The sequence below is a fragment of the Megalobrama amblycephala genome, linkage group LG24 (genome assembly GCF_018812025.1).
Source record: "Megalobrama amblycephala isolate DHTTF-2021 linkage group LG24, ASM1881202v1, whole genome shotgun sequence".
NCBI lineage: Eukaryota > Metazoa > Chordata > Actinopteri > Cypriniformes > Xenocyprididae > Megalobrama > Megalobrama amblycephala.
In genome coordinates, this window is record NC_063067.1 from 17,834,588 (window position 1) to 17,852,036 (window position 17,449).

At 37.5% G+C, this 17,449-nt stretch overlaps 1 protein-coding gene across 2 annotated transcripts in view; it reads right to left on the reverse strand.

The window, feature by feature from the left end:
• pex14 (peroxisomal biogenesis factor 14) overlaps window positions 1-17,449 on the reverse strand; it is an 85,654-nt gene that overhangs the window by 43,950 nt on the left and 24,255 nt on the right. For both annotated transcript variants that reach the window (XM_048179294.1, XM_048179293.1), the window contains exon 3: window positions 4,078-4,162. In XM_048179294.1, the coding sequence (XP_048035251.1) occupies window positions 4,078-4,162 (85 nt within the window). The remainder of the gene's footprint in view (window positions 1-4,077; window positions 4,163-17,449) is intronic.

Below are 17,449 nucleotides of genomic sequence, written 5' to 3' on the forward strand. Positions count from 1 at the left end.
TATTGAAGAAATTGTTCCTGCATTTAGCAATTATTACAATGACCTTAGCTTAACCCCATCCCTAATTAATAGGTATTAGCCATAAACAGTGAAAATTAAAGGTCACCTTCATAACCACTGATCCGTTATTTCAGCTAGGTTTTTTTTAAGGCATGCTTTAATATGAACAATGTTAATCAAATTAAACTTTCAAGCAAACTCCGGGAATGGCACTGAAAACACTGCACGAACAACACACAGAGCAGCAGGTTAAAATTGCTTCTGTGAGCTCAGCAGGGCACTGGGAAAATGGTAAATTTCAGGAGAAATTTAATAAGGAGAAATTGGCTTAAGATTACTCAGCACTTTGCTTCTAGATTAGTCTCCCTCCTACCCTTCAAATTGCACGAGTTGCTTTCAGAGTGATACAACATTGTGACATAATTACATTGTTGAAGGTGAAGCTCAGTAGAAATGGCTCCGTGCTGACACAAGACGATTTTCCAACACATGCAAATTTACAGATGGCTCACTTTAAAGCCTGCGCACTTCTGCCATTTGAGGGACTAGTAAAAAAAAAAAAAAAAAAAAAAAAACCTTTGCATGTTGACAAAAGGTTGCTGATTGCGAACCACAATTAAAACAAAAGAGTCATTGTGACTTTAATCCGAAACCCGTCCTTAACAGCAAGCATTATGAACGGTGCGTACAGTACTTACAAATCATTCCTAAATCACACTGGCTTAATTAAGCTGTCTGATCGTCCTATCGGGAACGTTCATTGAGAGGATATTGAATAGTTGTCTATTCCAATGTTTAGCATATTTTCATAACTACGTGACAAGTGGCAATATCACAGCGAAGTCGTCCTCGGGGTGTAAGCAGCTGCGTCCCACCCAAAATTGCATGAGCGAGCAGAGAAAATGTAAGAAATTAAACTTGAAGCGTTGATGATAACTCGTCCGCTGTGGTTGTAAACAGCTTTGTGCTCCGAGTTCTATCAATAACCTCTCGGTTACAAGGGTCGGTAATTAAAAGGCTAGTGACCTGGAAATAGTGTCCTCGCTCGAAGATCTCCAAATGTCCGCATAAAAAATACAACATCAAATTAGAATAGCAATAGCACAAGGCAGAGTCTTCCAGCTATAGATCTATTGATGTTCAAACACACCCTGGGGGCACATTGCCATGATAGTCCTGAGTTCACTGTGTTCCCTATTACAACCTGGTTTTGCTGTTCTGAGGGGTCAAAGTCAATCTAAATATACATTATGCACACGTACAAAACGGATACGTTTACACAGAAACATGTATGTATGAATTATAAGTAACACAAACACACTGGGATCTGAAATCACGTGATCATTGTGTTTTACACAGATTTCTGGAATTCGTGCAGCTTAAGAAAAAGTAGGACACGTCAAATAGTAATAAAACATTAAAATAAAATGTTTTTCTCTCAATTTTATATGCGTATACTATAATTAATTAAAAATAAAGAACTAAAAATGAAAAAAAAAAAAAAAAAAAACAAGAATTAGTACTTAAAGTAACTAAAAAAGTGCAAAGCATTCTGATTTATCAATCAGACTTCTGGAGCACACTGTACATTTTCTTTTAAAAAATTAAATAAATAAAAATAAATTTAAAATAGATAGATAGATAGATAAATAAATCTTTAGAGAGAGGGAATATATTAATTATACAGTCAAACCAAAAATTATTCAGACATTTTTGATATACTTTTACTAGTGGGTGCAAAATTCATTTATGTAAGTGAGGATAGCAAAATAAATTAAACTGTGACATATTATACCCAAAAATTATTCAGACACTTTGACCTGACCTTGCTTAAGTGCTATCTGACATAATTACGATTAATTTTTTCGGACACAGTTTAACTCTGAGATCTTGTCTAAGCTATAGTGAATAAACTGTATTAATGAATGAAATGTTCAAGGTGTGAGAATAAATACTGGTTTGATTGTATATCCTTTTCAGGAAGCATAATGAAACAGTCACATTCATGTGGATTACAGGGACCCATTGAACACTATTGACTTCAGTTGGCATGAGGTGGGGTTGACCTATCATGAAACAGTGGCACACTAGCATATTAATATTTAATGTAGCAGTAGACCCCTTTGAGAAATCCATTTGAACCACCAAACACACTTGCTACAAAACACAAACATGATGCATATCGCTCAGGACCTGCAAATACCTGGAGCTGGATACGATTTCAGTCGTACGCATTCAAAATAACCACATTTCTCCAAGAACATACTGCATATTAAGCCACATAACCCAGCTGTGAATTATAAATGAAGCCGATCTGCTGCTAACGAGAAGCACTGACCGAGGAAAATGCAAAAGATATTGAGAAGTCATAATAAGCCACTGATGTGAACAACAGCAGCCGGCATCTATGGATTTTGTCTCCGGTTACCTACACCGGTCATTGAGCTATTAGGCTCGCTTTCCTCTGCCCCTCTGCTAGCACCGTCGTATGCCAAATACACCTGCCTTTACCATTAATTAGTCCCGACAGAACAAATTTCATTTCAAATAAGAACTAAAAGGCAAACTCGTATGTCGGATAAGCACAGCTCGGCTTACAATTATCAATACCGCGCAGAGACAGATGAGTTATCGTGTTATAAAGGACAATGCTGACCTTGCTAAACTTAAATGTAATCAAGATAAAACTAATCTGACCTTTGTGAAGGACTATATTTTATTTTAAAAAATGATATGCATTTCAGCGCCGAAGTGATCGTCATTTTATGTGACTGATTTTAAAGTTTTAAGACCTGCTTGCAAAACACTCAAATAAGCCGTAAAGTGAGACAGATTACATTGTGCTTCTCGGTTTCCATCACTGCCGCCCCCGAAGTGATTCACTAAAACATCACAATGTCATTTTCAGTGCTGGGTTTTGAAAGAAAAAAAAAATAAAGATCAAAATACAGCGTAAGGATTGATTTCTATCCAGCACACACTCAGGCCGGTGATCTGATCTGAAAGGGGGTTTGTGCTATAGGAGAGATAGTGGTGGGTTATGCATCAAACACACATATTGATTGATACCTAAACTGCTCTGAATTTAGAGTGAATGCATATGTATGCTCACAACACGTTACTTCTCTGGTCGATAAAACTTTCCGATGCATTCCAGTGCTTTAATATTTATGATAACAGCTAAATTAAGTAAAAGCTTTAAAATGCTGGGAGGTAGCATAATTGACAATTCCATTGAAAGTGCAGGAGGGTTTGTCAATATTAATTTTCTGGATCCCAAAGAAGCGTCCCAACTGATGGGTCATTTATCCGCACAGCTGGGATCAAGCCCGATCGACCCCTACCTGACCCTCCAGGGCATGCAACAATGGCCTCGACCCCTGACCCTTAAAAGCGAATGACCTCACCCCATGAAAATCTTGGGACACTGGACTGCATGCTGTTCCTTAAACTGAGCCGTCTTTAAAGGGATGCTTTGCCCAAAAATAACAATTCTGTCATAATTTACTCACCTGAAAGCCTTTCTTCAGTGGTACAGAAAGAGATATTTATGGCAGAATGTAAAAGCTGCTCTTTTCCACACAACTGGTAGATTTGCCAAACCAAATTTATGTCACTTTGCCATATAAACCTTTCATATGGCTTCAGAAGATTTATATTAGTCATATTAGTCTTTTTGATGCGTTTGTGGCACTTTTTTGGTCCATTTTAGTACTCAACAGCATCAGCTCCCATTTACTTTCATTGTAAAAGAAAGTAAGAGAGGAGCATGAACATTCTTCAAAACTTCTCTTTTTGCTTTCTACAAAAAAAGAATGTTTGAAATGCCACGATGTATAAAAAAATATTAAATTATAAAAATAAATTTGTGGTGAACTGTCCTTTTAACCTAACATTGCAAAAAGGCTTTACTAACTAACTTGATTCTATTCATGTCTGAAAAAAAAATAAATAACGAAAGCATTTAGTTGGTTAAATTCAAGGTCAAAGTCATGGATTTGAGCCATATTGTATCCGTTCTGCCTGTAAAAACGCAATATTTCACATTAGGTTCAGGAACATACTGATGATACTCACCTTTTTTCTTTAAAAAAGCTTTCCTGGTTGCCAGGTGGCTTTGACGAACTTGCTGGTTTTGTAGAAACCTCACCGCCGTGGCAATCTGCGAAGATGAAAAAAAAAAAAAAAAAAATCTTACATTTGCAGCGTGAAATGAGCTCATCAGTATAATAGAAAGTCATCAGTAAATTAACATCACTGGAAATGAGAGGAATTCTTGCAAGGCGGCTGAATTGTTGTACATTTCCAACTCCCCAAGGTATATCATCAGCCAACAACAGGAACTTATAAAATAGCCTTCCCCCTCCCAATAAGTATATGGAGGCCAGACCACCAAACCACTTTAGAGATAAATCTAGGAAATGAGTGAATCAGCAGTTATAAAATTATCCCATCAAGGTTTGCTGAACAAATGGGGTATGGAGTTTAATTTGCCATTATCCTCTTTAAGACAAACTCCTAGCCTTAAGTGAGCAGGGACTGAAAATCTATACTTAATGCTGAAGTGCCCATCTGTATCTAATAACGGCAGAATACCTGGCTAAAAACTTCAGCGATTCTTAAAGAAGAAAATGCATTATGATCAAATCACCTAGGCTGCATGTTGTAATGACTGAGTGTTAATGCACTAGAAAATTAAATATCATCAGAACACGTGTAGTCGGAAGTGCAGCGCAGTTCCCATCGATTCCATCGTGTTTTCCTTCGAGATGCACCTTGATCTGCCACTTTAGCTTGCTTCTCCTAGAATTAAAAAAGGGTCTCCTCCTCAAACACCATTATAGCATGAATTTGAAGTGCGGGCTCTGAAGTGGTGCTTTTAAAGAACAGATAAACATGAAATAACATCTGGAGATAGGGGGGAAACGCACACTCAAGGATAAAGCCGAGCCGCCTCGTTATCGCACCTGTGGTCCCTGTGATTCAATTGTAAAAGTCATCCCTCTAATAGGTTGAAAGGTTTTGATTACTGTTCTTTTTCTTTAAGCGGCAAAAGATAAAAAGTGATTGAGCGCGCTGTCTGTGGTAATCCGTTTTAGGTAATGCATTGCATATACTAAAGACCTGTTTCAATCCAAAAGGATTGCATTTTGAAAATAGGCTGAGAAGAATGTGTAATAGTCGGGCCGGCTGTATAATTCTGTGGCGACAAATCAAGACAGAGAGTGAGTCGGGGACCCGGTTTTCCTTTCAAAAACACATCATATTGATTTCAGCTTAAATTTATGGGGAACAACTTTGACTTTGTTGGATGAAGAAGGAAGACGAAAAGGGGGGCACTGCCGATTTAGGGAACGGCATGAGATTATGATTCCGATAATTGGAATAAGCAAGCAGGAAGGCCGCATTTGTCTTCAAAATATCTGAGTCAGTGTCTGCCGCAGAACGCAACCTTAGTCACACCTGGTTTCAGAACACATCAGGGGCGACGTTTTACGTTAACATGACCTTTCTGGTGCAAAGTTGTTACCCAAGGGGTAGGGAAATTTCTGGATTTCTAAATCGGTGTCAGAAATTATGCAATATTTAATGGAAAAAATGACTAATGTAAAAATAATACAGGATATTGCAATTAAAAAAAAAAGTATGCTAATTTTGGCACCCACATTTTGAATTTTATTTTATTTTTCCCTCTCATTTTTGCCCCGGGCAGCCATTAATTTCTGACCATGCTATATATAAGCTGAAGGCATATTAAATTTAGTCACCTGGAAACTATGACAAGAAAATTGCAAAGTCTGCATCGTCAAACTGAAGCACATCCTGCTTCATAAATGAACCAGTTCAGCTCAGCTCAGTTCTGAGAAGTCTTCAAACATGAATCGCAAGTGAAAATCAGTATTTGAATGGATGAGGTTTTTGAGTTGTTGGGGGGGAAAAAAAAAAATTACACATTAAGTGCCTTTTACAATCCAGAAACACTCTTTCCCCACTCTCTATAAACACCACATAAACTGCATAAACCATCAATTTCTTTATTCAGTGCATAAAAATGATGTTGCATGTACAGTAAATCACATTTTACAGGAAAAGAACACTCAATTGAGTCACCGCCAGCGAAAAAACAAGAGCAGGAATGTTTCATTTAAGATCATAAAGACAAAGGGTCAAAATTGCGGCTCCTTGGCTTGGAATAGGACTCCTTTTTGTGATTGAGACTAGCTTTTACTTGGATAGAAGGGGCACGGCATTCTTGTAAACACTTCTCTAAAAGATGGGATCAAAGTGGGATAACAAATGAGGGCTATGTCCATTTATTTTTCAAGAGTGTTACGTCTGTTCTTCAGGGAGAAGAAAAGTGCTTTTCTTTGCAGATGACACGGCTGCTTTATGCAAGTTCCACCCAGACATCTCAATCAATTATAACCACATTGCACAGATTTTAGTCTTGTCTACTTATTGACGTATAGATCACCCTCGTTGTCGTATAAGGTAGCAGCGCACGATTGTGCTTTTAAGGGGGAGAGCTGTATCACAGCGTGTCAGTACAAGACACATTTGGTTTGGCAAGCAAAATATTAACTCAAATTAATAAGGTGGGTGCATGTTTCTTTGCTGAATACCAGTAAATACTCTTTGTTAATCAACCATTATTTTCTAGTGTTTCTTGTAAGGCTAAAATTGCTAATGCACGGAAAGTGCTCCCTGTTCTAACCGATAATCTTTACAAATGAGATAAATGATCAAGTGTCAGGTGCAACCTAAAAAGTGGTGAAAACTCAATCATAGGGGCCGAGCAACATTAAGGGCCACGTCTGGAGACACGCCTGCTGCGAACATGATGACTGGACAAGGTCTCGCAAATCGCGCCACGTTGGTTATTGAGTTTGGATCGGACCGAGTTTTAACAGAGCACTTTTGCCTCACACTCGCCTTAAATTTGGAGGAGGTGGACGTTCCTCTTAACACGATGATATTGATCGGGAAGAAAATATAAATGTCCTATTAGGGAAGCCAAATTTTTAGAGCCAACCTCGTATGATGCTTTCATCATTTCAGTCTCCTTTAAACAAGTTAAAAGTTCAATATCTGGTCTACACAGGGTGAATTCAGATAAATCACGCCACATTATGACAGTCAGTTTAATGTCAAAAATTGTCCCAATTTTCCTGTATTTATCCTAATAACCCTAAAAATGTAATCTGAAGAACAACTGGTGAATTCTGATTGTAAGAATTAAAGAGGAGGTTTGCTTATAAATGCTGCCATATAACCAGTAGCTATGAGAAGGAAGACTTGACATGCAATTTTGCAAACAGGCCAAACAGGGAAATATACTATTACTCAAGGTAACACCTTTACCAAAGTACTATTAAGCCAAACAAGATTAAATCAGTTGTAGATGGGGGAAAAAAGGTTTTATTTCATTATCTTGATCTTGACAAAAGTGATCGAGACACCAAAAGTGCCTCGTCTGTGCAGAAGAGGGATGCAACAAACTCAAAAGCCCCTTAAATTTTTTTTTCTTATATATTAATAAATATTTATATTGCATAAAAAAGTTAAATGTTTGTTTTAAATACAAATAATGTACACTTAAAAGACACCTAGAGTGATCTTTTACAATTGGAGAATATATATAGTTAAATGCGTATGTATACGTGCAAATATAGTGATATCATTTTGACGTCATATGCAAACACTTCTGATGTATGAAGATATTTTAAGTAGTGTGTAAGAAAATATTTAAAAGTAGCAGATAAAAAAAAAAAAAATGGTTGTTTGTTTTAAAATACATGCAACAATTTACAGATTTCATTCAGTTTCATTAGTTACATAAATCTGCAATGGCTAAAAAAAAAAAAAAAAAAAAAAAAGTATAACATTTCCTTAAATTTGAAGCACTGTCAACGCATATGATGTATGCATAAATATCTGTGCTTAGATTTTGTTGCAATTAGAAAATAAAACAAAATCGACACGGTCCTTTAGTGACAAATCACAAATTTAAATGAAGTTTTAGACAAGTTTGATCGTCGGCTACAGGGCTGTTGACAGTAATGACCGCTCTGTGAGAAAGGACAACAGCTACCGCAGCAGAAGGTGGGGGCCATCAGTTGGCACTTAAAAGGAAAGGGTAAAGGAAGCTAAAAGGAAATCATTAGCAGGTCTGGGGATCCAGTCTCAGCGTGAATCAATTCATTTCAAATTGCCCTGTACATTTGTGAAGAAGCACCCCTGATATAATAAAGGCCTAATAGACACTGATCCAATTGTGTTAGGTTGGTCTCAGATTCCTACAAAACAATGGTTTCAGGAGAAGAGAGAGGGAGAAAGAGACCGTAGTCGACTTTCTATATTAATTAACCTCTCTCATGAATGATTCCATGACATAGATGGATATCTAGGACGCTTTAAGCGCTCCGACTCTCTGAAATTGCAACGCGGGTTTCCTTGCAGTCAGATTCCTTTCAACTCCTGATGGGTTGATGCACAAAATGGTGTTTTTAATCTTTTATAATTAGATCTTAAAATGCCCTTCTAATTATGACAACTTCCGCTTTAAATGACCTTTATCGAGGAAAGCCCACTGAGAAGTCGAGAGCAAACCGGGTGTGCATGAGAGAGAGAGTTCATCTAAAACAGCTGTATGAAATCAATTCTTACTGATCAACTCCACACCCACACGACACAGACATTACATACATCAATAAACCTTTACCATCCTTCATATAGCATGTTTTATTTTTGCTTTCTTTTCATTGTGATTTTTTGGAATATTTGATGCCATTTTAAACTTTTCTCTGCTGTGGAACACAAAAGAAGATATTTTGAAAACATTTTCAAATGTTTTATGTATGCAGTGAAAGTCCACGGGGGCCAAAAACAACATTGGGCTGCCGCCTTTCATTGTATGGAGAGAAAAAAAAAAAAAAAATAGATACTATGAGATACTTTCCGAAATATTTTCTTGCATTCCACAGAAGAAAGAAATTCATACAGGTTTGGAATGACATGAGGGTGAGTAAATGTTGACAGAATTTTCATTTTTAGGTGACCTATCCCTTTAAAATGTTCTGCCTCCCCCTCATCATCATAACAAAAATCTTAGCAGTCACTCCAACCGGTCTTCAGCATAACTGTGCGGTCTGTTTACGACTTTGAACTACTGAAAAAAGTGCATGAAAAGGGAATATCTCAGTCAGTTATGCCTTTACCCATCTTCCTTATGCAACCAAATCCAGTTTCAAAAGGTCACATTCGTGATAAATAGATATATGCAAAAAGAGCCATTACTGATGACAAAGTAGAGCGACACACATTTTCCATGTGCTGCGAGTGGATTGAGCACAGAGACCCGCGATTACAGCTCTGATATTCAAATCACGGCGCAGGCAATTTTTTTATGAATGTTCTGAACTTTGACGACTTAAAGGTCACAACAAAGTTTACCACCAAAACAAAACAAAAAAAAACAATAAATACAATAGCAGAGAAAAAGACAGTTGAAAGTTTTGTTATAAGAAGCAAAAGTATTACAGGATTTTCATTTTCTATAAATGATACATTATCTAAATAAATATGTTTAGGCATATATATGCCTAATTCTAACGTATATATATATATTGAAAGTATATATAGACTACAGAAATACCCATGATCACAATTAAGAATTCTCCTTATATTTCCAGTATTGTGGAAAATATGATATATAATTTGTTATCAAATTAATGACATCAACAGCATATCATATTTCACATTCACAGGAAAGACTGGTATTAAAAAGAACAAAATTAAAACATAGTAAAATATTATGAATATATAAATAAATATAAAACTTCTCATTAACCATACTGTTATTTAAGCCTAATGGAAAGTCACAGGTTTATGGCGGCACTGACACGCATTTGAACACACACAAATGCATATGCGCTTAACAAACACAGACGTTTGCCAGCGACTTGCCTCACTCAGCTCAGGCTAATCTGTAACACTGGCCTAACTAGTACTCAATACTTTCGATTACAGACCTGAAATATTTCCTCTTAACATGTAAATCAATAGAACACGGTAAAGCAGAGCATTTGCTGGAAACATTTCTGTTAATGTGGGGCAAATTTATCTTAATCGTTATTATTAACTGTTGGGAGATATGTCCAGCTTTCACATGTGATCATTTGTTTCCGCTAATGAGAGAGCCAAAGTGTCTGTGGTGCCGGAATTACACTTCCAACGCATTTTGCCGGCTAACTGAGGTGTTTTATATAAGACCTACCAGTTCATATGGCTAATTTAGTATGGTTTTAAAATATTTTTGACCAAAAAAATGGGGTTCATTTAATTCGATCTCTTTAGGGAGAGAGAAAAAAGATGCCTATAACTTGCTTAGTAAAAGATAACAAATGTGACACTTATTTAAAAAAACAGACATGAATCTTGATGTCTAAAATTGTGGTTCAGCTTTAAAAATAATATTTTATTTTTTTATTATGTATTTTACCATTAATTTTGGACATTCTTAAAAAAAAACATCTTTTAATGTGTGTACTAGAGGTGTATAAGACAGAATAGCTCACATAGCTAATTTAGTATGATTTAATTTAATTTAATATTGCTTAATAAATAATAAAAACATCACACTTAAAAAATTAAACAGGAATCTTGAAGTCTAAATGTCAAATTTAACTAAAAAAAAAATATAACCATTTTTTTGAAAGAAAAAAAAATGTGTGAAATGTGTGTGTATGACAGAGAAAGAGACAGAAAGATGAAACTGTGGTCCCTGGACTCGGCAGCGAGGGGGAAAAAAAAACAGTACTTAGCCCAGCTCACCGCAAATATTCCAGCAGTAATCCAGTAATGGATACTTCCTCAGCTCCTCAATTGGTCAAAATGTTTTCATACAATAATTTAATTCAGAAACACTTTTACAAAGCAAGAGTAATCAATTTTAATTAGTTGATTCCCCCCCAATTGTATAAAGTTTAATGTACTGCCATCGATCCTCTTTGTTCTTTAATGCAGTGCTGCTTTCCTGTAATTTGAAGCATTTTTTTCTCTACTTTTACAGTCAATGATGACATTCGGTGACAGGCCGTGCAAAATGTCTCCGAGTTGCAAATGAGCAGGGCGTAAACACACACACATACACACACACACACACACACACTCAATGCCAGTATAATTCATAACAAAACCTGGGGGGAAAAAAGCAAACATCCGATTTCAAGACAATCTAAAGGAAACGGAGCATAAATTAATAGCAGCCTATCATGACTTGGTGGCACATCCTAATAACACGTTGCGATCCGGCTCATAGATAAACACAAAGGCGGTCTTAAACCCGACGCTGGATCCTTGTCCTTCATTTTCAGAGACACTACCACCCTTCATATCTAATTAGCTAATTGAAGCAAAATGAAAACAGCACCAATGGCAACAACGCCACACTCATGTCCAAACCGCACAATGCGGGGTTTATGGAGAGGAAGGAAGAGCCTTCTTGTCAGCTACGACTGCCATAACCCTGACGAGTGTCTTCCCTCTCCGCTCCAGACGCCCACCTAAGCACACACACACACACACAATCAAAGTATACAATTTTGTGCCACCGTCTCTTACACTAAACTAGCTAACAGACGTATAGTACATTGACAATTAAAAGGGAAATGTGCTTGCCGGTGGTTAGTTGATTAGACATAAGCACAATTTGACACAGAGAGGACGGCCATGCCACCGGCAGACAGATTGTGACATTCCGGTGACATTATCATCTCACGACGGCTTGTATTCAATAGCTCAGGACGCTTATTGCACGTTGTGGATCAACAGTTTTGCGGTCTTCAAAAAGGCGAAGAATTGGTGCTGTGACCCTCTTGCTTGGTGAGCCTTGTCTCAATTACTCTGAGGGTGGCGGAAACGACTGGATGGAGAGCAGTGTTAAATAAAACCAAAAAACACAGTATGGGAGATACAGTTTGTAAAAGGAAGAAAAAAGGCAGAGAAAGTTTAAAGAAGTGAGATCAGACAAGGAAAGAGACAAAGACAGGGCAACCTGGCCTCCTACGGCTCTATGGGTACATCTCAGAAGATGAATACCACCATCTACTGGTGGCGAAGGGAAGTGCGGCACAACGTGGCTTGTCCAAGCGAACCGACAGGCCTCCAAGGCTGTGTGATAGTCAGAGCTGTCAGGAACGATTAGATGACAATGGAGCTCGCATTTAAAGAGATACTCAGACCACAATCAGTCACGTGACTGAGAAGAGTAGTAAGCATTTAATCCACCAATGAGACTGGGCCTCCTTCAAAACCACCGTGGTACAGCAAAGCAATAAAAAACAATTCAGGTTTGCAGTTTTAATTTAGTGCATCCAAACAAATGGGAACATTTTAATTACCATAGTGACTAAAATTGCATTAAAAAAATGAGTTGTGTTTTGTTTTTCTTGCAAAATGGGTTGGAAGGGGTAGAAAATAAAAGCGTGGCAGAGTGATTTATGTTTGTTGACTCATATGGAGAATTGGTGTTACACAACTGAAGCCACAGAATGTGAAAAAATGCTTGTCTGCGAGAATAATTGTGCATTTCTAAAGGCTCAGCCAGAATGTACAGGTTTTACTGCATAATTGCCCAAAGCATGTTTGCGGTACGATGGTGCCACCCAACCCTGTTCTCAAACCTGCGTATAAATCAATTGAGTTTGCGTAAAACCTCTCTTGACCCTGCCCAGGCAACAATAACCACCAAAACACAATGGAATGAATGAGCAGGAATCTGATCACATGCAAAAAGTTCAAACACGATTGACAGATCAGACTGGCTTTCAAAGGTAAGTTGCATATAGACACACCTTAAAGGGTTTGTTTAACCCAAAATGAATAAATGATGACAGAATTTTCTCCCTTATGTCATTTCAAACCTGTATGACTTTATTTCTTCTGTGGAATACAAAAGACAGAATGTTTTTGTCCATTCAATGTCAGTCAATGGGATCCAAATCAACATTCATTGTATTTTTCCTCAAAATATCTTCTTTTGTGTTCCACAGTGTGAGGGTAAGTAAAATGACAGAATTTAAATTTTTGAGTGAACTTTTCTTTTAAAAACAACATAATTAATGGTAAACACATGTGAAGTATTACAATTCAAAATGGCTTTGTTGCAGTATCGGATGCAATATGTGCTCAATACGTATGGCTCTACGTGAGTCTTTGCTGTGGCCGGAGGTGACCCACACTGGCTTTATGGGGCATGAGGATCCAGACGTGTGTGTGTGTGAGTGTGAGCCCTGCTCCAGTGTCACAGCATGGCGTGTTGGAGCCCAGGGGCTGCGCTGGCAGGCCACTCACTGACAGACACACACCTGCTCTGACATTTCCTGCCGACCTTGACTGAGAAAAACACATGACAATACCTCTCCGCTGAGTCCCACAGGACTGTCGTCACTCTCTCTTGCTCTCTCCCAAACTCCTTTAAAGGAATACTTCACGCAAAAACTCAAATTCTGTCATCGTTTACTTATTTACTCATATCATTCCAAACCTGTATAACTTACTTCCTTCAGTGAGATACAAAATATCCTTTGTGTGACAAATGAAATGTAAATGTACATGTATTTAAAATTGATTCATTCAAAAAAGAACCATTTGTTCACAAATCAGGACATTGTTACTTCGATATAAAGGTTTTCAAAGACAAACAAACTCATGTTTTTTTAACAGCTTTGAACACATTTTATTCAATCAGAATTCAGAGATTTGTTTGACAAATACACTACCATTCAAAAGTTTGGATTTTAGTTTGAAGTCTCTTCTGCTCACCATTGCTGCATTTATTTGATCAAAAATACAGTAAAAACAGTAATATTGTGAAATATTATTACAGTTTAAAATAACTTTTATTTATTTTAAAATTTATTCCTGTGATGGCAAAGCTGAATTTTCAGCATCATTACTCCAGTCTTCAGTGTCACATGATCCTTCAGAATTCATTCTAATACGCTGATTTAGTGTTCAAGAAACATTTCTTATTGTCACAGTTGAAAACAGTTGTGTTGCTTAATATGTTTGTGGATACTGTGACATTTTATTCTTTGTACTGAACCCAAACGTTTGAATAGTAGTGTATATATAAGCAATAATGTGCAAGAGACTGTATTGTATCATGAATAAGTCACGGCTGAAGGCCTGCAACCCCTTCAGCCATGACTTATTCACGATACAGCACTAGCCTGGAGTACCTTATTGCTTTTATAAAACAGTTACCACACAATACAAATATTGAAGCCAAAAATATGTATAAATGCTACTTTCATGAAGTAAACTTTCACTAAAAGCTTTTCTTCCGCCGGAAAAAATAGTCCCTGACCGTGAACAGCAACAGAAGTTACGTTATTACACCATTAGATGGCGGCAAAGACTGTCTTTATGAGTGTCAGTCAGTAGCGAAGACTTTTACACTGAAAAGATTGAATTGTTGTGAACACAGAACAAGACGCAACTAACAAATGCTTTGACTAGCAACTGTCAGTCATGGGAAAACCCCTTAACTGTTAAAAGGACAAGATAATACATTGGACATTTAAACAGATTTTTTATTATGAACATAAGGCTGACCTGAAGGAAAAAGCTAAATCTGAATGCAGGTAATAAACCCGTCTTACTCCATCTCTTTCTCAAATACTCTTCTACATAATACAGTAAGCTTCAATAAACAATATCAAGTGAGAACATACAGTTTATTTTGCTAAGAGTGGTTGCTAAGGGTGTTGTGTAGTGATACACAGAACCGTTGGGTGAAGCGGTCATAGCCGTGTTTTATCGTGAATAAAACAGCTATTGACCAATCAGAATCAAGGACAGGAACTAACCGTTTTATAAATAAATATATTTGAACAAATTTATGATATATTTTTTGCATCTTTTCTAAAGCTTGAAATCTTCAGCCCACGTTCACTTTAATTGCATGGGGGAAAATGGCCAGTACGTTCTTCAAAATTTCTCCTTTTGCGATCCTGTGATGAAAGAAAGTCATACAGTTGTGACTAAATAAATGATGATTTTTATCGACGACCTCATCCCTGATAGCACACGTACATTTCTGAGACACCTATTTGATGTGTGCGTTTACGTCTGGAAGATGTATTTTTTCGAGTGTTTGCTCATCTGCAATACGTCTATAGGACGTTTCCTATCAGATGTCAAATAGATGTTTAGAAGATGTCTTTAAGATGTTTATGATTTAGAATGTATGAAAAACTGACATCTTAATGACGTCTATCAGATGTTTGTAAACAGCAGATGCTTTCCAGATGAAATGATCTTTAACAGACGTCTTGCCGACGTACGTGTGCTATCTGGGATATGTTCAGCTACAAGAAAATGCAGCAAAAATAGAGGAACAAAGTTGTGTATGTGATAAATAACAGGAAGGTCTCTGACAGCCTCTCCCCCACCTCCCTCATGACCAGCTTCTCCACAGAAATGGCCAGTGCTGATTAACCAGGCAGCCCACCCAAAATTAGCGCCTATTCTGAGTGTTTAGGCCTGTCTGCCATTCTCTTGTTGTCACAACACTTAAAGCCCTCGGGCCACTGGTCCAGGTGTTTGACAGGGCTGCCAGCAGCTAGCAGATACATGTGGGTTCCTGTTTCTCATCTTACTTCTAAGAAGTGTTAATAATAATACAGAATCAACCTAAGATTGGGCTCCTGATGATATTTAAAGAGGAAAAAAGGTGGTTTGTTTGGATACATGCGAGTCCTCAGACGGACAGTAGTACTTTTTTGATTGTACAGCACACCTGACTCAGTCGGCACGGCAAAGAGAAATCATCAACAACACTGCACTTACTAGAGCCCAGAGGCAACTGCAATTTTATATAAGCAAGTTCAAGCAGCACCTTTGCCCTTTTGAGACCTATAAAATGCACAGTTAAAGGCCCTCGGAGGGGATTTACTCTGAGAGGAGCAAGTACAGATACTATAATACAGTCTCCAGCAGCCCCTAGTGCTCACAAAGGGGGAAGCAACAGGTGCCCGTACACCCACATATCAAATACACACATACATACATACATACATACATATATATGTATATAAAACAACTGCAACTGCTCTTTTGCATAGTTGTTAATGCTTTCATTTTCTACCTATTCTTATCAACTTTTTTTCCACAACTTCCTGAATGTTTATGGAGCTCACTCACTCTATAAGACCTTTTACATGCCATAATGCAGCTCACTTGACTGATTCCTGATTGGCTTGTTAAAGCAGTAATCTACCAGCACCACACAGAGAGAAACAAGAAGCCTATTAGCATCTCCTCTACATTATTTTTCATCAAACTGGTTAAAACTGACACGTATTAATTAATATCTATTATTCTTTTTTTCCCCCTTTGAGGGGGCAAGATGTTGGGTTTGAAGGGGGGTGGGCAATTAGTTGAACAAAATAATCAAAATAGTGTTTTTGAACGAGCGCTGATAAATGTCCTGCACCATCCCATCTCAGAGAGCGAAGTGCAATATATTCTTGCTGTCACGTTCTATTAAACAGCTATTACAGTCTTGATAGAACTATTAGTCACTTCATTATTAATAACATTAATGTATTTACATTTTAGTGTACATGCCAGTTTTCCAGCAATAATTTATGAAGTCGACTTCAAATATTTCATAATGTTCCTCCATCTGAACCTTTTTGAGCTTATTATTGATTGTGAAAACAGACTGAATTTTTATGTTCTCTCTCTGCCGACCTCACTCACTCTCTTAATGTATTGGCGAAGGGGCTTCTGCATTAAGAGACTGAAACAAAGTGCATTTACATCTGAAGCATAACTTCATAATTTACATTCCAACATTTATTAGAGGTGACAAATGAGTGTTTGGTCCACTCGCGCTTTTCCACAATACGGCACTTATTCAATCCGCATAAATTACGGCGAGGGATTGAGAGTGCTGGTGCAAATGATTCTATTACATTTATGCGGCGGTACACGCGTGTGCCCGCAGAGGTTATTCGAGGGGCGGGCGTCCTGTTTATGAACTAATCCATAAAGTGGCTACCTACAAAAAGAATAAAAAGTGTGGAATAATGTATAAAAGGCTGTGTCGGCATGCAAGCTTGTATGGGAATCCTGTTAGAGTACAGTACACTGGAGAGAATTAGAGTAGTGAGAGCTGGAGTAAAGTAGACTAGACAAGATTAGAGTACACTGGACTGCCGAGTTAAAGGTGCTAAAGAGGATGTTTTGTTTTATACATTTTTGCAATATTACTTGAAACTGTCTTTACTAACTGATAAAAGACTATTTATTAGGTGCACTGAAAGTAATAATATTAATATACATCATCTGTGCACGAGGTAGGGCCTTAAAAACATCAGCCAATTGTTTACGCGATCATCGCGTAAACGATTGGCCCTCTGGCTTGTCAATCACTGCC